A 26779-nucleotide genomic window follows, 5' to 3' on the forward strand; every position below is an offset into this window, starting at 1 on the left:
CATTTTTCATGCCAAGGCTTTTGTGTCGCTTTTAGATAGAAAGAAGGGGAAAAAAAAGTCGAGTTGGCAAAACACAGAGTAGGAGGATTGTCTCACTCCTACTGCATAAATACAAACAAAGCGGCAACAAAATCTCAGGAAACTGTCATGTATTTTTTGCATGTATTTATACAAGCTTTTAAATGACAAACTAAACTATGTCCTACTTTTTCGATTAACCTACACACAGCTAAAAATAATGCTGGATTGCTTTCCCAAACTGCTTGCTGGGAAGCTGTGGATTTCTTATAGCTCATTGTTACTGTTACCCAAAGTTGTGTTCATTATTTTGGCCGAGCAAATTGGGTTGTAGGAATTGGGGGCAAGCAGGTGGTTGGGGTTGAAAAGACTACACATGGTGCCCACTTTGGTGTACTTGAAGTCAATTTAGCATAACATTCTTTACAAGTGTACCCACTGAAAATGCTGAAAGTTTCAGTGGGTAAAACCACTGACAATGGGCACAGGGATTTGTATTTATATTCAAGCCAGCGTGGACAACCCACCCACAAAAAATGGTTTGTGGTAACCCTCTTACAATAGGAAGATGCTTCTTCCTATTCAAAAATGTGTGTAATAAAATATGTTATTTTTAACCACAGCTATACTAATAACCTGGCAACCTATTGCTTGATTTAACCAGTTGTGGGCAGTGCGTGGCATTCCTAGGCCTTCAGTAGTGCTACCTCTGAATCAATCAGCTGAGAGTGTAGTGTGATATTACTACGCGCCCACTAGAGGGTGCCGTTGGTCATTTGTGACTTGAAACTTAAGAAATACCGTCATCAAACTGTTCAAATTTTTACTATGAGGGTGTGGATTCGTGATAACCTCATAAAAACGTTATATTATTTGCTATTTTTGCAAGCTTCGGAACTGTTCAACCTTTATCATGTCCATCTATTCTTGAAAGGTCTGTCTTGAGAATGGCTTTAACAGTATATCTGCAAACAAATCCATTTCTTGTCCTTCAGCCATTGTGGGTTGACAAAAATGCTATTAAATCAACAATATATTTGCTCATGCAGCTCGTTACAGATACAGTGTGCGAGCTCTGGCCGATATGCTGTTGTTGCTAGGGGCTAATGATACCATGATTGGCTAGTGACTAGCCAATCATGTGACTAGCCAATCATAGTTCACAAAATCTCTGACGTTTACAGCGCCTTCCAGCAGGCATTGCGTTGTCAACTCGAACTCTCATTGGTTAAAGCAACAGTTTCATCACCATTGATTTTTATGCTCCACAGCCTGCATAACTGATTGTGAAGGCATCCAGGTAGATTTCTGACCCTGGTAACAAATGGCTGAAATGTGATTGGTTAAATGCTTAAATACCAAAACACACATCTGGAAACAGCACAAAAGGGGAAACCATAATGAAAGGAAACTGAAAGACCATTTGGAATTATTTAATAAGAATTTGTTGACAAAAAATAATTCACATTACTCTGTGATTCAAATATTTGTAGGCCAGCAGAGATGGCTTTGCAGGCCCTGATGTCCCACCACTGGATTTAACACATCAATATGGGTAAATTTTAACCATTATTCATCAAAATCTAAATATTGTATTTAGTCAACTCCTCAACCCAATGTGGTGGGTATTCCCTTTTGGACATATCATTAGCAATTTAAGAGTGTAATCTTGAAGTCAGCAATGAGCCGTTGATCTATTCACCCACAATTTTCTTAATTTCCATGTAGAAAGAAGCAACCCCCCCTCATGTCTACCCACATTGTGGAACATTCTACTTGCATCAATAAATCATCAGCGTTTTCATTTTTAATAAACTCCCTATCTTTGAAGCCAAGCTCTTCACGCACCATTGCAGCACTACACTCACATACACACTCATTCTCACACCCCTTCCTCCCAAAATAAAAATAAAAAAAATAAGAGGGCACACTTGTACAATTGCATCCAAACAAATACATCAATTTCTATGCGGTGAGGGGGTGGGGGTATCGTTGGGTGACACAGGGCAGCGTAAAGTCAAAGCTGTTAACTGCTGACAGCGACGAACGGGAGTTTTATCCGCTCTGATTCCTTCACACACATCAGACGCTTGCAGTGAGGGAGATGAGAAGACAAGTGAAACACGAATGATGAGATTCCCTCGGTGAACCCCCCCCCCCTCCTTCCACCACTCTGACACATACATCGAGGCATACTCACTGGGCCAAACAAATGGGGGATATAATCTGTGTAAATGTGCAAGAAGGCACTCATTCCTAAAGTGCTCCAGGTCATATGTAATATACATATGCAGTATATAAACATATATTATACTAGATTCTTCATTTATTTATGAGGGTTCATTTTTTTATTTATTCATATAGGAAACTCTTTGACCTGTTTTGGCATTTTGACAACATTTAAGTACATCCAGTATCATTCTTTCCCTGCGAAATGTGATGACCTACCCTATCCTCAAAATAAATACTTTGACATCCAAGAGTCAGCCATAACTCAAAAGGCTTGTGTCTCAAATCACATTTCTAAGTGAAATGAATACAAATATCCACAATTCATTGCAGGCCGACCAAAACAAACTAATAAAGCATTGCCAAAGCTGTATGCTGTCTCTGCAACCATTAAGTATGCTCTGCACTTGCAAAAATATCACAGCCATAATTGTCAGCAGAGAAGCGGCACTCTTTATGTCTTACTTTGGGTGTTGGAACCGAAATCAATCATCTTTTTAAAGATAATGCTAAGTCTTGCTTTTTAGCAACACACACATACACACAAGCATGGAATCAGGGTTTAAAGAATCGCAAGTTGAGAAACATCCCCTGGAATTAGTTCATACACCTTCTCTCTTTTTTATTTTGTCCTCATTTATTTTTGCCGCCCTTTCATTTTTTTAGCCCGACTTCATAAGATAACATTTTTTCAAAACATATTTCCAATTTGTGCTTTTAGGGAGAACAGATTTGGAACATAAACACCTTTGATCAAAGTTTCTGTTCATATTAATGTTGACTAAGCCTACACCCAGCCAAGTAATAATATGCAGACTATACATTGAGGCTTCTGTAGGCTTCAAAGGCTAGCCAGAAAATACTTAGTCACAAGATTTTAGAGAATAAATCTTCTGGATGTGTTGAAGGCATTTGCAGTTTTATGAATGTGGGAGGGAAATAGGGAAGACAACATCTGAGCTCTCCTGTTGGCAGTTGGCCTGAGTAGTGAAAAAATAAAACAAACAGTGACCTTTGCATGATCCCACATTGCAGACTTCTGTTACGGACTTTAATTCAGTCTGGAAAATAGGAACAATGTTAAGTTCATTTCAAAGAAATCCTCTGAAAATATGACATCAAAATAAGGACTCCATCACCAAGATGTGGAAACAGTATTTCTCTTGATATCACAGTGCAAACGTGCAGGGATTGATTCCTTATTACTTTAGATTGCAAATTTCCCCATTGTGCCTATGTGTTTTTCTCCTGGTACTCCAGTTTACTCCTACATTCCAAAAACACGCATGCAGGTTAATGGAACACTATCCATTGGCCCGATGTGTGACCCTTTTTTAATGCTGAAGATGGCGGTGCTGTGTTTGTGGAGCATTTTTGAGGCGGCTGAGGAACAATCACTGCAATATCACAGTGTTGGATTGGGACATCTAGTGGACAAATTATGTCACTGTATAAAAATAAGGCAAATAACGTTACTGTTTCCTTTTTAACGTACAGAAAATATCATCATATTAAAAGGAATTACAGTGCCTGCTATAAATAGTTTGTGATGTCAATGCGCACACAAAAATATGTTATAAGAATATGTTCCTTCATTCATCAAATCACATTACTGTACAGTATATCAAGGCGTACTTGACACGTGTTCAAAAACGTCTGACGTCATTACGTCAACGTGGCGTACTTACGTCCTCGGCGCTTCCTACCGTGGCCGTGACTGCCCTTCACTGTTCCACATCCTGCCAGGCTCGACCCCACAAAGCACGCAGAAATGGCCCTGCTGAAATCCAACAAATTGTTCGTGTCTTTGGGAAACATGACTCCGTCACTTGGGGTTATGTCCGCCCGAAACAGGTAAAAAGCGACATTGTGTTAAAATGCTAACTAAAGTCGTATGTTCTATGTTTTAGCCACACAGGTAGTTGTCACTAGCTGTGTTAGTTGTTGCTAGCCTGACTTGCTGCAGTTGATTACAATCTACTCAGTCGCGTTTGACAGAAGCTCGCTCATCCCGAAGAGCTAATGTTAGCCGTACAAACTGGCTAACAAGTGCAATCAGGGGTCATTGGTTGACAGCAGGCCTTGGTATCTGAAGCGTTTCCTTGTTGGCGCCTGGCGATTTTGGCGTCTTTGCGCACGAGCCTGAATCACACCTGTTCCACCAATTTGGGATTTAAAATCAGCAATGTTTTTCGATAAATTCATAAATCATTGCCACCTCCCGTCAAACTGGTCCGCATGGATTTAGGGCATTAGCAAAAATGTCTGCATGAAGACGTTTTAGTGCCAAATGCACTTAGTTGCTCAATCCTCTTAAATATGGCAACTTTTAAAAATTCATTTTCGTGAAGGCAAATTATTGTATTTTGAGCCTAACTCCTAATAGTCATATTTGGTTACATGTGTATTGATTGTCTCCTGTATTTATTGTGTCCTTTAAATTTGTTTTGTTTATATTTTTTTGTTGGTTTAATTCGTTTTCAGGATGCAAGTTTATTGTATTTTCCTTTTAATGATGATGAACGTTTCGTTTTTACTAGCTTTAGTATTACTTTTCATTTCAAACAAATGTTTATTGTGTCCACATTAAAAACACCTGGGTGTTTTGTATTAAAAAAATCAACAATAATACAGTATAATTTTAAAAACATTCCACTCACAAAACAAAAATCAGGTGTACTATGTAACAGTTCATAGACTTTTTTCATGTTTCATGAATGACCTAAAAAAGAAAATTACGTACTTATTACCTTGCTTTCTGTTTTAATGCCAAAAGCGGAAGAGTCATTTGAGCCAAGAGTCAAGTGTCGGGACACTTTTTTTTATTGGTTGCTGCTCGGTGATATTGCTTTTGAATTGACACACATTATTAAAAGGACTGTGACTCACAGATGACTGTTCCAATGTCCTCCTGGTTTATTCCAAAATAAATTCTTTAAAATTCAACCACAACGGCTTCTAGTATTTATTATTATCTGAGGACAAAAGCAAATGATTTTCCCTGATATTTACAGTTCATTTTGTAAATATTACAAGCTGTTTCACTGCATTAATTTTTAAAAGTTTTAGTTTTATTTCCTTCCCCCAAAATTATTATTTTTGTTTCAAATAAAGTTGTCGTCAGTTCATTAGTTTTTGTTCACTAAAATAACTGGAATTTCCCATTTTATATTACCCTGGACTGCTGGTTTCTGTGGGTGTGTCCTTTTTTCTTTTATGGTAAATGTTTGTAGCAAGAGAAATGACCGCATGGTTGCCTTTAAGCTATTGATCCCTGATAACTTGTGTGATAAACTAGGGTTCAAGTGTGCAAAGGTTCTATGTGTATGTAGACTATAATGCAGCACTTAAAATATATTTTTTTCCTTTCTGGATTCTCATGAATGCTATTGAGAAAGCTCTGAGATAATATTTAAGAGCTGAATGGACAAATACTTTGTTTATGCACGTAATAGAGTTTGAAATTGATTATGTAATCAGGCTTTGGTAGGGATTTTATTTTCATTACATTCGTCCATGTGATTATTTTGCAAATTTTATATTTCATATTGTCGATTTTTATGGTGAGTATAATTTTGCTTTTTTTGAATGTTGCTGTGCCGATGACCATTTTGTGTTTGGGAGCCTTTTTCTGAGCATCTTCATCTTTATTAAGTTCATAGAGTTGCTTGTTCTGTAGCCACAAGGGGACATAAGCCAGTGTCTTCTTGTGCCGGTCCCAAGCCCGGATAGATACAGAGGGTTGTGTCAGGAAGGGCATCAGATGTAAAAGCTTGGCCAAAACAAACATGCCAATCAAACCTCTGAAGATGGAGGACACTGATTCGCTGTGGCGACCCCTGAAGGGAAAAGCCGAAAGGAAGATTATTTTGCAAATTTATTGTACTGAGTAGGTGCTTATGGACAACCGCCCTATGTAGAGATTTCAATTCTATTTTTAGCTGCAACTTTAGTGGGTTTACAAAGCATAAGAAACCTAAGACAAATGTTAGCCTCAGCCATCTTAACATAGAACTGTACCTATTTCTATTGATAAAAATACTTATGTCAATACATATCAGTTGTGGTTTTAAAAAATGGCTTTCAGTAGAGTAGGATTTCACTTTGATAGCTTTTCAGGATAAAACTTTTGTAATAGTGGTGAAATTCTTGTGACGTTGTCCCTCTTGCTCACATGATGCTCACGTGCAAGTAAGTGAGCGCGGTCTCCTCGGTTCCCATGATTTGCTAATCTCAAGCATTAAAGGCCGCATTTACTCCATTAGCATGGCCCCGTGTGACTCAAGGCTCTCAAATACTTGCACTTGGACTTTGTATACATGCAGTAATGGTCCTGTTCGTAATTGCTATTTTTTTTGTCCTGTGCCTGAGCAGTTCATGGTGGGGTGGAGTGCAGATGGGTCCCCCTGATCCCATCCTGGGGGTGACGGAAGCCTTCAAGAAGGACACCAACCCAAAGAAGATGAACCTGGGGGTGGGAGCTTACAGGGATGATCAAGGCAAGCCTTTTGTCCTCAGCTGTGTCCGCAAGGTGAGGCTGCACCCAAACACACGGCACTTCCTTCTTATCACGATTGACGCTGCAATTTGTCTATGTAACCCCACTCTCGCGTGTTTATTAGGCAGAGGCCTTGATTGCAGCGAAACAACTGGATAAGGAATATCTTCCAATTGGCGGTTTGGGGGAATTTAGCAAGGCCTGCGCCCAACTTGCTCTTGGAGCTAACAATGAGGTCTTGAAGAGTGGCAGGGTAAGTTGGTGCTTGTGCGTGACTGCATCAGAGAGATGTTTTAAGTTGCAATGTCGTGGTCTCCCAACAGAACATCACTGTCCAGACCATCTCTGGAACTGGATCGCTGCGTATTGGAGCTAACTTTTTGGTAATACGCTCTTGTATGGTGTAATGTCCAAATGACCAATCATGCAAGGGTGGATTTTCTCACTAGTTTTTTTCCCTTGGTCCAGTCTCGATTCCATGGAGGTCCTCGTGATGTGTACTTGCCCAAACCCTCTTGGGGTAACCACACACCCATCTTCAGAGATGCTGGAATGCAGCTCAAAGCATACCGCTACTATGACCCATCCACATGTGGCTTTGATTTCAACGGCGCTCTGGAGGACATCTCTGTAAGACACGCAAAGTTTTTGAAAGTGGATCATGTTATGTAACACTACTAACTGGTGTTTTTTTCCCTTTGAAAATTAAAGAAAATTCGGTTACCATACTTCTCTAGTCGTAGGTAAAAGAATGCTGCGATACTAATCCACCAATACCACTGTACTAGCCTGACATTTAACCTCCGGGTAAATGCAGTCAGTCATGTCAACCATGTGGAGAGGCTTCGAGCCAAACACATAAGCAGAATTGTGTTAGCTGTTAGCAAATGACCTCTGGCGCAAACATGGGCTCCCTGCTTAGTTGGTGCTGATCATCTCTGTCCAAGGCAGCGCTGTGTGCGTCACAAAGTCTGTGTAGTATCACTTCCTGTCAAATTTTAATTTGTGATCTTGTCAAAAAGTCATTGAGTATTTGCATTTTGTAGTTAATGCAACAATGTAACTTGGCATCCATGTTCCCAGTTTTATAGCTACCAAACGTTGTCTTTTATTTAATATAGTGCCCCTAGTGTTCAGTTTGACACCCTATACCTGGAGGGCTTTATGACCGATTACATTTAAGTGACATACATGGCATGACTGTTAAGTGCCATTTTAAAGATTTGTGGCATCGATGCATCCTCAATTAGCTGTTTTTTTTTGTCTTAAATAATAATAATAATAATAATAATACGTAATCTATTTTATTCCTTTCCACCAGAGGGCAGCATTTGCCTTTTATCGGTTAGCACTTTGTTACAGCGGTAGCTGTTCTTAGAGGGCTATACTAATCAATATGTATGATTTGTGTTGTATTTTGTACAGCCGCCCCCGTTTCAAGCTCAGACAACTCCAAAACCATATACTGCAATTTAGGAATTAACTATTTTTTTCTGTTGAAGAAGAAAGAAGAAGAGTCTAAGGTTTCTAATTCTGTATTGATGGTTTATGTCGTCCTAAAACTCAATATTCTGTGGGTCCTAGAATTCGAGTGACAATGAAAAAAACCATGTCACTGTAGTGGATGCATTTTTGCACATTGTCAGTGAATGAGTTAATTTGTATGTAATCTTTAGTGGTTCATTGTTTTTCCACAGAAAATCCCAGAGCAGAGTGTGATCTTGTTGCACGCCTGTGCCCATAATCCCACTGGTGTGGACCCCAGGCCTGAACAATGGAAGGAGATCGCTGACATTGTGAAGGTGTGTCTTTTCTGGCATGCATGTCACGCTATCAGAATTTGTGATGGTTTCAAAGATAACCACATTGTCCACTTTGATTGACTCATCTTCCATCTACCCCCCCACCACCCTTATTTGCTTTACAGAAGCGCAACCTTCTGGCGTTCTTCGACATGGCCTACCAGGGCTTCGCAAGTGGAGACATTGATCGCGATGCCTGGGCAGTACGCTACTTTATCGAGCAGGGCCACAACATTGTACTGTCCCAGTCCTTTGCTAAGAACATGGGTCTCTATGGTCAGTGTCAATCATTTTTTTCACAATAGTGTTTACTTAAATGTTTGATTAAACATTTTTTTAGCTCTTTTTACAACACTTTGACGTCCGAGTGCTGTACTCAGTTAGTTACCTGTGCTTTCCTTCTATATAAGCAAAGTGTCGGCACAACCAATTCACAATGTCATCAACATCACACAACAGCAAGGTTGTTTAAAGGACAACCAACGCCTTCCGACAAGTTGTGTCCATAATTTGTAAAATCACTTCAAATGACTTCTACTGAGCGTATTTCACAAAGATTCCACCGCATATAGCTATATTTTACATTTTAAGACTCGCGCTGAATAATCAGGAAGTCTTTTTTTCGAGTTGATGATGATTCCCTACATGACGTCGCGGAGGGAACGCCCGTGTCCAAGAAAGTGTCACACAATGCATTTTGGGTACTTTTTTTCATCTGAAAACACCGTGTTGATCGCGAAATTAGAAGGAAAACTACATAAAACAATGTTGAATTGTTGTGTGTCGCAGCCAATTGTGGTAACACGCATAAAGCTGTGAGCTTACACAAATTCCCAACGGACAAATCAGCCCATTTCCAACGGAGCTAGTGCGCCATCTTGTGCATTTTCTTGGCACCACATTGGAGTCCAGACAGCTCAAATTGATACGGAAGGACTTTATTAATCGATTGTAAACATTTATGCTTTCCTCTTCATAACTATTTGAATCGTATTCATAACTGGATGAGTAACAAGAAAGCATCTTCTCCGAATCTGAAGCCATTGTTTTGATTCTCCAGCAAGGCAAGACGTCTTGGGGTGACATCACGAACAAGGGGGCGGGACCTTCTGAAACTGCCCATTTCCGGTTTCATTTTTTGCAGATTTTGGACACTTTAAGTCATTTTTATTGGTGTTTTGCATTTGACTAAAAATATCATACTGTGTGTTTTGGGTATTTTAGATGCTATAAAACGTTTTTCTGATGTCAGTTAAGAAACAAAAAAAGTGACGTCGGTTGTCCTTTAAGGTGTATGGAAGTGGTGGAATACGTTTTTTATTCATCAAACTTTACATTCATCAGACAAGAATATACGGTACTGCAATTGGACAACATTTTACCACCACATAGTGTTTGAAACTACTCATAGAAGATAGTTTGCGTCAAAAATGTAATGCCCACACGTTTTCTTTCAAAATGAGGCTGACATGCTGAAACAAGTAGATTTTATGGTGTTTTTTTTTTTTTTTTTTTTTTTTTTTTTTTTGCAAGGTGAACGTGTGGGAGGCTTCACTGTGGTGTGTAAGGACAGTGAAGAGGCGAAAAGGGTGGAGTCTCAGCTGAAGATCCTCATCAGGCCCATTTATTCCAACCCTCCAATGAACGGAGCAAGAATTGCTGCCACTATTCTTAATACGCCAGATCTGCGCACTCTTTGGTAAAAATCGTTAAGTCATCGTGCAGAAATCATGACACGATCTTTGATTGTGTTTCTTCAATGCGAGCTCCACTGTTAATTGCTGTCGTCAATGTGTGTGGAAGGCTTGAGGAGGTCCATGGGATGGCCAATCGCATCATCAAGATGAGAGAGCAGCTGGCGGCCGGCTTGAAAAAGAATGGTTCCACTCACAACTGGCAGCATGTCATCGACCAGATCGGCATGTTCTGTTTCACAGGCCTGAAACCTGAACAGGTACACAAACTCATTCAGGCGCGCATTTGAGACTGAACTCGTGGAGTCGTTGTTTTGTTTCAAAATGAATTACTGACCCAAAAGAAATTAATTTGGTAATTTGTATTCATATTTTTAATATTTCATATTAAGAAATAAAATTTTGTCTTTTTTTTTATTCGTTTAACTCATTCACTGCCAGACGATGTGCAAAAATGTGTCCACTCCACTGCCAGGGTTTTTGTCATTTTCACTTAAATTACAGGACCCCCAGAATATTGAGTTTTAGGACAACCTAAACATTCAATGCAGCGTAAGAAACCTTAGACGTTCGTCTTTCATCAGAAAAAAAGAGTTGATTCCCAAGTTGTATGAGTCTGGAGTTATCTGAGCTTGAAATGCGGATGTCATGGGATGGAAAACCATTCCCAGAGGTCTGACCAGTGCTTTATCGGCTTTCCTCCCACCCCGCAAGAAAAAAACAAAACCTGAACAAATTCGGGAATGGCGCTCTGCGTCATATTTTCAATTCCCAAATAAATCCAGGAATGGCAGTGAATGAGTTAATGGGGAGGGGGGGATTGTGCATGTGATGTATTTTTTGTGACATTTAGTTCTGATCCAATGTTACCTTTTGGTTATTAAAGCATAAAACCGGTGTTCATCATGACCTAAAGTTGTACTTCCCATGAGACATCACCACTCTGTTTTTTTCCAGGTGGAGCGCATAACGAAAGAGTATTCGGTGTACATGACCAAGGATGGCAGAATCTCTATGGCAGGCGTGTCCTCCGGGAATGTGGAATATCTGGCCGAGGCCATCCACGCCGTTTCAAAATAAAGCAGATCCCGCTGGCAGAGTTGAAAAGATTTGATACATTACTTGTCTCCTCTATTCATTACTGGTACACGGTTCGAAAGTTTTCTTGGACATCATCATTGTACTGTCCAACTCGTTGCGGTTAAGATAGTTCACTTTATGTATTTTGTTTGGTTTTGTCACTCAACAACAGATTCGCCCGCTAAATTGTTCGACATGGTCACTTTGAGTTGACTGAGATCTAATGTAATCTTGTTTTATTTATTGTGTAGAACAAATCCAGCTGCTGTTCTTTTGCTTTTGACTCACTCAATTTTAACGATTGTGTTAATATTCAGACAGTCGTTTCCAGTCCAAATGAAGATATGTGTGGCTTTGGAAATGCATGTATTTTTGTTGCTTTTTACAGCACTTTATGACTTGTCAAACTGAAGCACTGAGAGTTTCAGGATTATGCTGATTCTCTTTGTCATTGGGAAGGAAATTATCTGTTGCCTGATTAGTTCTTTACCTGACCTAATCAGTCATTCAGTAGTTTTCCGTAGTATCACTCTTCTGCAGTTACATCTGTTTCTTAATTAGTTCTTTTAAGTCTTTATTCAAATCGTAACTTTGAGTGTTGTCAGTTGCGGACCAGCAGGATGTCAGGTTGTCCTCACAACAATTATGCGAGTCAAAACAGTTCTTAGTGTGTTTTTTTTACCTACAAAAGTGGTTTATTTTCGTGTTTTCAAATTAGAGTTTTACATCAAGTATTGGTACAGGTGTCTCAATCTGGGTCTTAAAAGGTAAAGTGTCAGTCTATTCAGAAGTAAGATTGAGGGTGTTCGAATGTCAAACGCTACAGTTCGCCTCTGTATTCTGCATATTAAAAGATCAGTCATGTGCATTACTGAAATACAATAAATCATTACAGAGTAATTCTGCTTGTGTGTGTTTTCTTCTTGCCAGTGAGAACAAAGGGGACAAAAAAATTAACTACGTTCCATAGTTTTTTTTTTCACGAATTTATATTACGTACCAGAAAGCGAAAAGTGGAACAAGAAGTCCAGGTTGGGAGTGGATCAATGATTTGAAATGATGTTTAAAAAAAAACTACATTTCCCACAAGTCCCCGGTCACGTGATCAGATGTCACGTGCTCAATTCTTTATGAAGGTGCCCCATGGGCTATTTGCTGAGTTAGATGCAGCAGTTGCGGTACAGGCTCTTGGATGACAGAAGGTTTCCTTTCATATTTCCCCCTAATCTATCATTGACACGCGGTTGAACGTTGTGACAATTAGCGGAGGCAATTATTGCTTTGTGTTTTTGTTTTGTTTTTGTGAATGAACGTAAAGTCAACAAGGTAGATAGGTTCGCTAATGCGGGACTAGTGTTTTTTTGAAAAACAAAAGATTGAGTGCACTGACCGTGAGGCATTGTGTTTGTTAACCTTATTCGACATATTTACGTCCAATCAATTACGTCAGTCTGTTCGAATCACTCATAACCCCAAATTATTGCCACGGAGGCACGGGTTCCTCTTTCGATTAAAACAGTATAGATTGCGTTGAGGTCCTCAGTCTCACCCTTCGCTTCTCTTCCACAGACTGCAAACATCGCTGACTGGATATCCACTTGTTTTTGGAGGTAATTGTTCCTGTTTTTCTGAGTTTGTTTTATTATCTTACGCTTAGCCTGTTAAAGATATCTGGGGAACAACGAAGAAATCTGCAAAAACGACCAATTTCTCAGATTCATTTCACAATTCATAAATGTATTTTACGGTGTCTAATTTAATATTTGAGCATAATGAGCATTTTTATTTTATTTAGGAATGTCTCAATCACACTATTTTGAGTCCAAGTTTTAGGTAACTACATCTGTACTCATTCAGTCTGATCCAATTCATTCCAATGCAATCTAAAGCACCAAAACGTCTGTGTAAGCTCTCAGTCGTACAGGAGTGGTCCATCGATGAAAAGGTTTCTTCAGTAGTCATCTGTACTTCTTTGAAGGTGTCGGACTTTTCGCCTCTTATCCAAGAAACCCCGTCAGCAAACTAAAGTCTAACTGGTAGTTTAGGCCCTTTATAAACCAGTACATATGCACCTAAAAGCTAGCAACCACTCATTTGATGACAATGAGGTTAAAATCTTAGCGAAAGAACATTGTCGTTATAGTATGTAGAACACACAAGGAATTTGTTTCCGGTAGAACACGCTGCACTAGTATCGTCGTCAAAAAAAAAAAAAAAAACTGCTAAGTGGCACTATACAGTTCCATTTTGGCTACTGTTGAAAGAGTTAATGGCTTGGGGGAAGAAGCTGTTTAAATGTCTGCTGGATTTGGTGCGCATGGATCGCTAGCGCCTGCCTGAGGGGAGTAGCTGGAAAAGGTGGTGGGCAGGGTGCGGAGGGTCCAGTAGGATTTTCCGCGCCCTAGTTTGGATTCTTGCAGTGTGCAAGTCCTCGAGAGTGGGTAGGGGGGTGCCAATGATTTTTTTCCGCCATCCTAACTGTCCGTTGAAGTCGTTGATCCATTTTATTTATTTAATCTGAAACAATAGCTTCATATTGATATGTGTAGGATTGTGTGGGTTAAAATGACAAGTCCGTACAGTCGCCTAGTTGTTGAGCAGATGTGTGATGTCTCTCGAAATGACACTGGTGGTGTGACCTCATTAAATGCAACTGGTTGGGAACAAGCTCGCTTGTCACCAAATAATTTATACTCCTTAAACTTCTGTTTGAAGTTATTTTGCCAGAGGTTTTTACTATCGCGAAACCTATGTGCACTCTCAAGCTCTCTCAACCCTTTTACGATGCCGTTTACCAAGGAGGCTTCTTTATATTAGGCAAAACAGACTTATTTAGGAACTCGTTTAGGCTTGCTTCTCCTTCCAAACAAGCTGTGAAGGCAAACCTGCCTCCTCTGCCTGTGGAAGAAACATTTATTTTGGTGTGTGCATAGTACACTAAGTGAATTGTTCCTTAAAAAAGTGAAACAGAGTATAAACCACAGGTGTCAAAGTCAAGGCCCGCGGGCCAAATCCGGCTCGCCACATCAATTTTTTTCGGGCCACAAAAGCAAATCAAACGTATGAAATTCCATGATGCTTGCTAAATTTTTCACCAAAATTTCATATTTTTTTTATATAAACCACAATAACAGTCATTATTCTTGACTTCAGATTTGATAACTAGTTATTCATTCATTTGTTGTGTGCTCTATATGTAATATGTGGATCGGATTAAACATTCTAATGGCTTCCCCAAATTCATAACGGCCCTCGGGAGGAAACCATACCTACAATGTGGCCCGCGGCAAAAAATGACTTTGACACCCCTGGTATAAACCAGTAATTACTATTCAATTTATTTATTTGCAGAAAGGGGAAAAAATCCTAAATGCCCCAAATATTTTTTCAGTTAAATTCTGATAAGTAGTACAGAGCCTCATTATTTTTGCATATGCAAAGAAGTTATTTTAAAAGGAAAAACAGGCTTTCACTTTTAATTTTACTCTGCATAATTTAACTACAATTGCATAGTCAAATGTTTAAGACATGTAATAAGGAAGTAATGGCTAAAGTTACCATTGACTCAACTTAAGTTCTTTAAGGTATTTTGGGCTAATTTTAAAAGAAATGGAAAAAAGGAAACAAATTTAAATATGTCTATTGCCAATCCTCGTTAACATTGCCTGTCAAATAACCAAAAATAAAAAGAATTACACCATGTGCATTTAAAACAACTAGATATCTTTCAACCCACCCTTTTAATCCGTTATCTTCATTCTAACAAAATAATCCCCATGTTGCAGTGCTATAACCATTTAAGCACCGGATTGAGCACAGATAATAATAATAATAATAATAATACATTTTATTTCAAGCACCTTTCTAAGCTCCCAAGAACACTTTAGTCACAGACAAGCATATATACAATAATAAATAAAATACAATTATAAATAGAATATAATAAATAAAATACAATTATAAATAGAAACAAGAGATAGAACTACACAGAAAATGACATTTTCAATAGGTGGGTTTTGAGATGGGATTTAAAGTGGGAAGAGAATCGATGTTACGAATGTTGGGAGGAGTTTCAACAGTAGCCAAAATGGAACTGTATAGTGCCACTTAGCAGTTTTTTTTTTTTTTTTTTTTTTTTTTGACGACGATACTAGTGCAGCGTGTTCGACCGGAAACAAATTCCTTGTGTGTTCTACATACTTGGCAATAAAGATGATTCTGATTCTGAGGAAGTCAGTTCCAGAGTTTGATGTAGCAACACATATAGACCCACAATTAATGAACTTTTAGTCATATGGTCTTTATCCCTTGCGAGACAAAACAGATAATATTAATGCTGTACCCATGAGCTGACATGGAGTGAGGCGCCTCAATGAACAGTATATCTGTTTGTGGATATTCTGGCCTGTACTGCGCCTAACTGGCCAAGGTGGCAGAGAACAATGTGATTATCTTTATGAATTGAAACATCAAGGTCAATTGACTTGTGTTGTATAGCAAAGACATTTAGGGGTCAGGTCATAAAATGAGTATGAGATAAAAGTTCTGAACTCCAGCTTTGAATTTGCGACTTCTACATCTAAATGTGTCAAACAACTCGCAACAGAGCACAATGTGCTTTCATTTCTGTACTTGTTAAACTCTAACTGCAAACCGTATTGAATTCCAGATTACCAAATGGATCCACCTGCTCACCAATACTAATTACACCCGTAAACTGGCTAGTTTCCAAATCCTGTGGAAAACCTGAAGTTTTATCCACCTTGTCCCTGGAACAATCCAAATTCCTCTTCTTTAAAAGCTGGATTCAGTCGGGGATTTGGCTGTCCGGTGCGCCTGCCAATTAGCTGATGGCCATTAACACTGACATGGACGACTGGGGAGGACTTAGCAGCAATGACTCGGGAGAGCGAGCGCGACTTTTGCAAAGTCCCAGCACGGACTCGGCGCAACTTATTGAGACGGAGAGGAGGCCGAGTGGCAGCGTGTCGTCGTTGGGAGCGGTCTTCATCGTGGTCAATGCGGCTCTGGGAGCCGGTCTGCTCAACTTCCCGGCAGCCTTCAATATGGCAGGGGGCGTCACCGCTGGAGTCATGCTTCAAATGGTGAGGCGCTGACGACACAGTTTCTTTTCATGACTTAATATAACCCCATTTTTATAAATGAATGACTAATTCATTTTAATTAGTTCTCCGGCGAGCATCTTCATAGCCTTTTGCGCTGTGATTTGAGTGGAAATACCATATTTTCCGGTGTATAAGGCGCACTATTTTCTGACTTTTTCCATATATAAGGCGCACCGGGCTATAAGGTGCACCTTGAATGAATGACAAAGGTTATCCAAATATAATATAAGTACATAATAGGTTTCCAAATATAAGGCGCACCACATTTTAAGGCGCTACAGTAGAGGCTGGGGTTACGCCCTCCTTCTATAGGGGAGGGGGGATTGGAGTCCGGTGGCTGCTGACAGGAGTTGCGAGACCTGTTGTCGCTCAATATTACTTCACATATAAGGCGCACCTCTGTATCCGGCGCGGGGCCATCTTTTAAAGAAAATCAAGGCTTTTGGGTGTGCCCTATTACCGGAAAATATGGTGCACCAAATATTTGCACACCCCACCCCAAAAAAACATCAAGACAAAACATTTTTTTCTGACTTGATTTACATATAAAACCCAATATAGATACACCACAAATTGAACTTGTATATTGCACAAATTCACTACACGCACACACAGATAAATAATTCACAATCGTATACTTATCGTTTTGATAAACAAACAAACAAACTTGGGCTCCCATAGAACAGAAACTCCAAATTCACCACCTGAAGATGTTGGCATATTGAAGAAGATACAATTAACATTATTATAAATGCAAACATTGGTCAGGTCTGAAAAAATTCCTGTTGATGATTCCAAAAGATATATTTCTTTAGTTTCGGTTCAAATTTTTGATGATATTTGACAACTTAAAACGGCCCTCAAGCACTCAAAAAAATATTAATTAATGATGAATTATGATGCGAGTACACCTTTCTTTATTTTTCAGTTCATGCTGATCTTCATTATCAGTGGTCTGGTCATTTTGGGTTACTGCTGTCAGGTTAGTATCATTAAATCCCTTCAGTCTTTCTGGTCATCTCTTTCATTTGTTCTCTCGAGCTTCCATATGGAAACATATGATTGTATTTTCCTCAAAAAGTTGCAGTTGTAGTAACAGGATGCTTAGATCAGCACTGTGCACTCAGACTTTCACTTCCTGAATGGTATATTGTCTCCGCTGATCATGTTCTTATATTTCCTTTGTGCTTACTCGTATTTGAGCCACATCAGCAGATTAGTTTCAAAAGAAAATGTCAAAGCAGTTTTTCACGGAGTATAATGAATATACACATGATCATTGTATTCTCTGTCTACATAAGATGATGCAACATTTGTGTTCAAACAAGGTGTGACAACATCGCGGCATCGCGATGCTTCGCTTGTCTATGGCATGTCTTGCCATTTTTTAAGTGAAAATCTTGTTCATGGAATTGACTCCCATCATGTCGACTGCTTTGGTTTCCCTCAGGTCAGTAACGAGAGCACCTATCAGGACGTAGTACGAGCCACTTGCGGAAAAGTCACGGGAGTCCTATGCGAGGTCGCCATCGCAGTGTATACTTTTGGCACTTGCATAGCTTTTCTCATCGTGATTGGGGACCAGCTGGATTGCCGTGAGTATGCTCGCTATTTTATCAAAGGACTGTCATGCCCGCCACTGTCGCATCAGCTGCTCTGGCAAATGTCAGATTCTCGTGGTATGAACAGACGTTCCCAAATTGGTCCGATCTGACCACATGACTAAACATACCTCCGTATTGATGATAAATGGCCGAGTGCATGTGTGAAGTCCACCAAGCTACTGTGAACAGTCCTTATATCACTGGGGCCTGCCTTGCTTTGCCGTTGCCATGAACTGGCGCAATTCAAGGTCCATGTACTAGTACACTATTTGCACTCACTAAGAAGACACTTCACTCTTAGTTCAGCGGTTTTCAAACTTTTCACACCACCTAAAAAAATAATTGAAAATATAACGTAGAGCACCATTCCCGAATTCATTCGGGTTTTGTTTTTTCTTGTTTGAGTGCCGATAAAGTGCTGACCATGGGCTCTGGCATTGTTTTTTTTTCCTTCTACAAGGGGGCAGCATTTCCATTTTTTCCATGTTAGCACTTTGTTTCAGCTTCAGCTGTTGTTAAAGCGCTATTTAAACCAATATGTATGTGTTGCATTGTATGTTGGACAGCCACCCCCATTTTAAACTCAAATAACTCCAGACCCATATAATTTAGGAATGAACTCTTTTTTTTCTGATGAAAGAAGAGAGTCTCAGGTTTGTTACGCTGCCTGGAATGTTTATATAGTCCTAAAACTCAATATTCTCTGAATCCTGGAATTTGAGTGACAATGACAAAAACCCTGGCATTTTTGCACGTCTGGCAGTGAATGAGTTAAATTACAGAAGTTTAGTAGGCCTACATGTTCATCAATATTTTTCCCCCCAATGTATATATTGTGTTTTACTTGTGTATCCTTCTTGTTCCATTAGTAGGTTGAAGCGTTGTGACGGCACATTTGTACTTACTTTGAAATGTGTCATTGTTCTACATGGAGCACTATGACTGCATGTTACTAGTAAGGCAAAACTATGTACTCGTGGACAACCGTCCTACTAGTCCTACTAGTGACATTATAAAATTGTACAAATTAACATCTGTCAGTCATCTACCAGTAGCACGGGTTGCAAACATATATCGCCTAGCTTTTTGTCTCGTTTTTGATAGAACTACTGAAGTTTTACTTGCAGTAATAAAGGCGGTAGTTCCAGAGCTCTCTGGAAAGTCAATATTAGTATTAATTTTATTACATGCAAATGTAAATTGCAGCGTACCAGAGTTGATAATATCTAGCAAAAATATGTGGTGCTTGAGCTGATGAAGGCAAAGGGTGCATTAGATCGGAGGTCCCCAACCCCTGGGTTGCGCAGGAAGAATAATTTACATAAAGTGAAAAATTACCACATTACATCCGTCTGACTTACTCTTGACGCATGTCAAAACGCTCGTCTAGGTCACGTGATACATACCACTAAAATTAGCCCACCGTAAACTAGCAAAATGAGTAAAAAAACAAACGTCTTATTTTGTTGTATTTATCCGCCTGTCCGTGAAAATATTGTCTGACATCAAACAGGTCCGTGGCGCAAAAAAGGTTGGGGACCACTGAATTAGATGACACAAGTGTCCCCTCATGTGACCGTGTCATGTGCCGCGTCGTTCTAACATGCTGACGGCCACAAAATGTGTCCTCCTGTGTGGGTCTGAAATTTACACTTTGGCCTTATGTGGCTTCTCGTACGCTGTATGACTGTATGATAATCTACTCATGATTTTGACTATTAATCTTGACACTTTTTATTTTTCTTTTGTCGCAGTGATTGCTGTGGCATTTCAGGATGGCTCTTTCAGCGGCTTGTGGTACACCGACCGCAAATTTACCATCACCTTCACTGCAGTTTTGGTCATTCTGCCTTTGTCTATCCCAAAAGAAATTGGTTTCCAAAAATATGCGAGGTATTGCACTACACATAATAAAAATAAATAGCTTATCTCAGCCTTAGAGATGCTTAATTGAATTATTCGAATCTGCTCAAATTGTCACTGTAATTCCAATTTTGTTCATGCAAAATATCATGACTTTATCATGGAATTAGGCAATTTATTGTTCAGATTATCCATCGATTTATTTTGATGCAGCCAGATAAAATTGAGATTTTCTGTATTCAAAATATCCTGCAATTGCTTTTTCCTTTAAAAAAACATAAAACGCTGCAGTTTGGAAAATGTGCAAATATATATATATACAGTAAAGTCTCGTTATATCGATAGTACTGCTTATTATGATACTATTTCTATGAACGCAAGGAGAAAATTTACATGCCGCAGGATCGGATATATCGATAGTCCGGTTATATCGATATTTTTTCCGATAAATATATATATTGTCTGACAATTTATTGATGCACAAATATCTTGGAATCATACCAGAAACCTTTGTAACATTTCTCAAAAAATCCTTTCCATAATTTTGATTTGTTCAAAAGTATTTAACAATTTTAAAAAAAGTTTTTTTTTATTTTTCTATTGAAGAAAAAAAAAAAAAGTTTTCCTAACTTTCTGAAATGGCCGTTTTCTGCAAAATATTTTCCAAACTACCTTGAAATTGCATAGAATTTTGCTGATTTATCGACTCATTTGAAAATCCATCATCCTATGACGCTTGACAATAAAATAATAATAAGAAATTTTAACAAATATTTTCCTTGTGATGTGTGCAAGAAACTGTGAAGGGTTTTTTTATATTATCTTTTTTTCTAAAACCACAACAAACAACTGACAATAAAATATTTAACAGAAATGTTATGAGCTTATCTCATTCTTTTTTTACAGTGCTTTGAGTGTGATGGGTACCTGGTATGTTACCATCGTGGTGATTGTAAAATACATCTGGCCTGATGCAGAGGTCATGCCTGGGGTTGTTCCCAACAGGTGAGGGTAGCACACAGTTGATTCCTGGTCAAGTCCTTGCTCAAATTCAGCATCGGTGAAAAAAATATTGTAATACTGAACCTCTGTTTAGGGAAACGGGATATGTTCCATACTAGAAAGACTACCGAATTTTCCGGTGTATAAGGCGAATCCCCAATGAATGGTGTATTTTGAAACCTTTTCCATATGAAGGCGCACAGGACTCAAAGGCGCACCTTCAATGAATGAAAAAAGTGTTCCAAATACAATATATAAAAGATTTCCAAATCTAAGGTACACCACATTATAAGGCGCTACAGTAGAGGCTGGAGTTATGAAGGAGTGTCCGCTGACAGTTATTGCGGTACCTCTTGTGGCTCAATATGACTTCACATGTATGGCGCACTTGCATATAAGGCGCAGGATCATATTTTGACCAAAATGAAGGCTTTTGAGTGGGCCTTATACAGCGGAAAATATGACATGTAAACAAAAGATAAAATAAATAAATAAAACAAGTTTAAAAAAAAATACCCGCTCCACATGATTAAAACACATATCAACTCACTAAAGTGCACTTCAACTACCTTCCACCTGTTGAAATATTTTATTTTGTTTTTTTAAACAAACCTCCCAAAAAAGGTGCATATTGTGTCGTGTCACTACGTGGTACTAGACTGACTGCACGCAACGCTAAAATCAGACTTTTCATATACTGCATACTGTAAATTTGTGTTGAACTCATTCACTGCCAGACGTGCAAAAATGTGTCATCTCCAGTGCCCGGGTTTTTGTCATTGGCACTTAAATTCCAGGATCCACAGAAAATTGAGTTTTAGGACTACACAAACATTCAATGCAGCGTAAGAAACCTTAGACTTTCATCAGAAAACAAGTTACTTCCTAAATTATATGGGTCTGGAGTTATCTGAGCTTGAAATGGGGCCAGCTGTACAAAAGGCAAATGCTGCCCCCTCGTGGAAGGGAAAAAACATTGCCAGAGGTCTGTATCGGTACCCCCTCGCAAGAAAAACCAAAATGCGAACAAATTCCGCAGTGGCACTCCAGGTCCTAAGAAAATGTCTTTTTTTCCCATTTTATCTATTATATTATTTTTACACATTTGCTTTGTTTCAGTTCCACATGGACTGCGGTTTTCAATGCGATGCCAACCATCTGCTTTGGCTTCCAGGTACCGATTTTTTGTCATTTTAGCTCAAACTGTTGCGCCTTTGTGCAAATTCCCTGTATTTGAGGGGACAATAATCATCAATTCTTTGTCTTTGCAGTGCCACGTCAGTTGTGTACCAGTTTTCAACAGCATGAGCAAGAAAGCGCTCAAACCCTGGGGGCTTGTTGTTACGCTCAGCATGATCATCTGCCTTTTTGTTTACACAGGGACAGGTACTATTTTTTTCTAAACGTGTTGAGGTGTATCACGATAGGGTCAATATGTGACTGGTGTCATTTTCTACACAGAAATTGATTAAAAGTAAGCATAACCCCCCCCCCCCCAAACCAAGTCTTTACATTATGTTCTATGAAGCCCCACTACCAGTATTCATTTGTAGAATATGCGCTGAGAAGTTAATAAATAAAGAAATCGATTGACTCATTCACTGCCATTCCCAAATTGATTTGGGATTTTAAAATATGACGTGGAGCGTCATCCCCAAATTTGTTCGGGTTTTGTTTTTTCTTGCGAGGGGTTGCCGATAAAGCGCTGGTCAGACCTCTGGCAATGTTTTTTCCCTTTCACAAGGGGGCAGCTTCTCCCACTTGCTCCTCATATAACTCCAGACCCATAACATTTAGGAAGTCACTTTTCTTTCTGATGAAAGAAGAGAGTCTTACGTTTCTTACTGAAGTTTAGGTTGCTTACTGAGGTTTCTTATTGAATGTTTATAATAGTCCTAAAACTCCTGGAATTTGAGTGAAAATGACAAAAACCCTGGCACTGGAGTGGACACATTTTTGCACGTCTGGCACATTTCACATCAGTGAATGCGTTAATTAATTAATGAAATAAATACAATATTACAAAATGGGGGTTGCTGCGTAATTTATCCCACAAACACAATATTCTTTTGAATGACTTGTTTGGACCATTGGAGGCACATACAATACATACAACACATATTGATTTTATAGTGCTTTATAATAATAATAATAATAATGATGATAATAATAATAATAATACATTACATTTTAAGCACCTTTCAAAGCTCTCAAGGACACATTACAGTCACAGACAAGCATGGGTACTATAATAAATAAAATACAACCGCAAATAGAATACAATAAATAACATTGATATTTTTCCAGAATTAGAACACTGAGATTTGACTTTTACACCCCTCCCGTTTCATCAGGTGTCTGCGGCTTCCTGACGTTTGGTTCCAATGTCAGCCAGGACGTGCTGATGTCATATCCTCCGAATGACATTGCTGTGGCTATCGCCAGAGCGTTCATTATCGTCTGCGTGGTCACCTCGTACCCTATTTTACATTTCTGTGGGAGGTAAAAACTGTGGTTATCTTAATGCTTTTACGTTATGTTTCTCTGAAAGAGGCAGGCTAAGAGACAACAACATTCTAGACACAAAAAAAAAACATCAAAACTTTTATTTGTATAAATTACTCATTTTGCAGTGGTCTTATTTTTTTCTGGAGCTGTGGATATTTTAGACCACCTGCATAATGGAATAAGACCCAATCCGAGAGCAGCATCAACATACCGTCATTTCCCAAACCTGCAGTGCATGTTTACATTTATCTTAAAAAATGAAATGTAATCATTTCATAGAAATCAAATGAAAATGATCATGATGAACGAAATGGGAAATAAATGTTGAGATTATTTCAACAAGATTTGCCACAATTATTTTCCCGTGAAATTTCCATTTTAAGTCTCACCTTGTGTTTGCAGGGCCGTTATTGAAGGACTGTGGTTGCGCTGGCAAGGTGAGCATGTGGAGGTGTGCGTGCGCCGTGAGCAGAAGCGACGAATCATGCAGACGCTCCTATGGTTCGTCCTCACCCTCATACTCGCGCTCTTTACGCCGGACATCGGGCGTGTCATCTCACTCATAGGGGGATTGGCAGCCTGCTTTATTTTCATCTTTCCAGGTATCTTCCACTCCTTGTTTTGCAGTTGTTGTGTGGCTTAATAGCATACAGTAATGTTTGCATACGATCTATGATTTCAAAGGGGTGTGTTTGATCCAAGCCAAACTGTTGGAGACAGAGAGACGATCTCCCAGGTGAGAGCTTCAATCTTTCATTATGATTAGTACACAAACACACATGATTGTGTCATACGCTGTTGACTTCCCTTGTCATTGTATTATAATTAAAGTGGAAAAAAAAATCCTACTTATGTCATCAAGAAATCAATACAAGTTTGGGAAGACTCCTTTCTTTTACTGATGAATTACGGTACCCCACTCAAACCCTTTTTTTAGGCCAGATAAAAGCTTTGTAAGGATTCTGTATCATCACTTAAAGGACAACCGACGCCCCCGGACAAGTTGTGTCCATAATTTGTAAAATCACTTCAAATGACTTCTACGGAGCGTATTTTACAAAGATTCCACCGCATATAGCTATATTTTACGTTTTAAGACTCGCGCTGAATATTCAGGAAGTCTTGTTTTCGAGTTGATGACGATCCCCACGTGACGTCACGTTTGGAACGCCCCTGACCGAGAAAGCGACACAGTCACAACGACACTAACAAGTTAAAGGTGACATTTTATTTTTTTAAATACTTTTTGTGAAAATGAGACTGACAGGACGATTCGGGTGCAGTGTGCGTTAACACAAAAATATGTTACAAATAAGCACATGAACTTTTAACACGAAACCCTTTGCGATCGACTTAGTACACGGAAGAGCGTACATGAATATTAGTTGCTCTTTGCAGAGGATAAATAATACTATTTAATTGTCTTCCCATGTGTGGTAGACTTTGTTTTCAATCAGTTCAGCGTAACGGATTATTAGATGACAACATTGATGCAATTTAGCCTTAGCATTAAGATAGTGGACTGAAGGAATAAGCGTTGTGGTCATTTTGATTGCACAATGTAGGGCACCCATGATAAATTTCATTAGATAATGTTAAGTGTTTAAAAAAAGCACTAATTTCAGAGTGGCCTCAATTGATGCCTGATTGGTGTTTTCTTTCCTAGCTGGCATGGATTGGTGGTCTTCGGTATCGTCATGGTGACGCTTGGAGCCTTCATCTTTGGCCTAACCACGACCAATTCCATCTATCAGGATGTCATCAATTAACAGGGAACATTTCTGTCACAAGGTTGTGGAAATAGTTCTGCACCAAATAAGACTTGAGCAGTTTCTCATTTAATAGCCTCGACCTCCACCTGATTGCACATCTATACTACAGAACCAGGAGTCAAGTGCAGATAGCCCAAACGACCAAGTCAACCTTGGGCACTTTATCTTTCGTTTGTAATGTTTTGCATGTTCTTTGTTTATTTTGTTTATGGTTATAATCTACAGCTGAAGCATTATTGTGACTGCAGTCGGTCCACAACTGCTCACCCTGTGACCATGTACAGGTTTACAAGTGTAAAGGGACTTCCTATAGAAAACCTTACAATGAAATAGTTTGGTTAATGGGTTAGTACCCATTTGTATGTTTTGAATTGCATGACAGAGTAATTGTTAATGATTGAGGAACAAGTTGTGGTGGTACACAGCCATTGAATCAAAGTCCAGGCTTGTGACTGTTTACAATGCAGAATTGACATTTGATGATTTGCACCTTTTGATGTTTAAACTGGGTAAGAAATGTATTCAATGACTCTAAATTCTAACAGTTTTAGCACAGTACTAAATCATTGTACAGAGCTGTTAAATATCGGATGTATGAAGCCGTTAGAGCATGTGCAAGATAAACCAAAGCTGACATTTGTCATTCTGAGCTCTGGTGGCAAAAAAAACTTAACACTGCTGCCAAAAGGATGAGAATGTATTTTTTTCAAAAGCAATATTTAAGGTTGTATGTATGGTCTTAAAGGGAGTTTTTAAAAATACAATGTATCCCAAGTGATAAAGCAGGAATATTCACTTCTGTTTTTAGAACTTGAAATATACTTTTTGTCTCAGGTGTTTTGTTCGTGATTTTTTTATTGGTGCCGATGTTACTTGAATCACATAAATAAATAGATGCATTTGTTGTTTGACTAGATTTCTCCCCAAATGTACAATGTATATTTTTGTGTCCATTACGTCGATCGCAAGCGACCAGTAGGTCGCTTCCGTGTACCTGTACTAAGTCGATCGCAAAGGGTTTCGCGTTAAAAGTTTGTGTGCTTATTTGTAACATATTTTTGTGTTAACGCACACTGCACCCGAATCGCCCTGTCAGTCTCATTTTCACAAAAAGTATTTAAAAACATAAAATGTCACCTTTAACTTGTTGGCGTCGCCAGAAATGGTTAGCGTTTAGCTGTTTGCAATGGCACCTTAGAATTAGAGCTGGCGCGACATAGCTTTTATTCTAATTATCAGTCAAAGTTAGTTTTGCGTACAATTCACCGATGACACAGTCAAAGAATGGACATCTGGAGGACTGAGAGAAGCATTTTAAAACTGCACGCCTGAGCTACGATAGTTAATAGGCCGCAAAGGCGTGTCGCATGGCCACGCACCTGTTCTCCCACGAAGGTAGGCACATGATTCCTCTTAACCAACTGTGTGTACTTAATTTTTCTTTTCACCTTCCGGGCCTTGATGGCCATTGCAAAATCATGGTGTGCGTGTGTAAATGCACGTGTGCTCGAAACGAGTGGATCGCAGGAGGATGGTTGGGCTAAAAGTATTTTAGGTCCAAAAAGTTTGGGCACCGCTGGATC

At 39.1% G+C, this 26779-nt stretch overlaps 2 protein-coding genes across 3 annotated transcripts; both read left to right on the forward strand.

Moving 5' to 3' along the window:
* Positions 1-3937: 3937 nt before the first annotated feature.
* Positions 3938-12226, forward strand: LOC148900691 (aspartate aminotransferase, mitochondrial). The gene is made up of 10 exons (XM_088992591.1): positions 3938-4101; positions 6622-6778; positions 6870-6998; positions 7069-7128; positions 7214-7375; positions 8443-8547; positions 8673-8823; positions 10081-10246; positions 10351-10501; positions 11199-12226. Exons 1-10 carry the CDS (start codon positions 4019-4021, stop codon positions 11319-11321), a joined length of 1287 nt encoding a protein of 428 aa, XP_088848717.1. The 5' UTR covers positions 3938-4018; the 3' UTR covers positions 11322-12226.
* A 221-nt stretch (positions 12227-12447) lies between these two features.
* slc38a7 (solute carrier family 38 member 7) lies at positions 12448-26110 on the forward strand. Of its 2 annotated transcripts, none has more exons than XM_088992592.1 (13): positions 12448-12523; positions 12891-12931; positions 15991-16426; positions 17376-17429; positions 17898-18042; positions 19806-19944; positions 20821-20919; positions 22036-22090; positions 22188-22302; positions 23271-23418; positions 23827-24026; positions 24109-24160; positions 25091-26110. In XM_088992592.1, the coding sequence occupies exons 3-13, from the start codon at positions 16172-16174 to the stop codon at positions 25191-25193; spliced, it is 1365 nt and encodes a 454-aa protein (XP_088848718.1). In that variant the 5' UTR covers positions 12448-12523; positions 12891-12931; positions 15991-16171; the 3' UTR covers positions 25194-26110. The 2 variants fall into 2 exon arrangements, with proteins under 2 accessions (XP_088848718.1, XP_088848719.1); XM_088992593.1 differs by having other exon boundaries at positions 12483-12523; positions 16123-16426.
* The last annotated feature ends 669 nt before the right edge of the window (positions 26111-26779 follow it).

This window comes from Hippocampus bargibanti, linkage group LG03, assembly GCF_051943395.1.
Source record: "Hippocampus bargibanti isolate YZ-2025 linkage group LG03, ASM5194339v1, whole genome shotgun sequence".
Classification (NCBI taxonomy): domain Eukaryota; kingdom Metazoa; phylum Chordata; class Actinopteri; order Syngnathiformes; family Syngnathidae; genus Hippocampus; species Hippocampus bargibanti.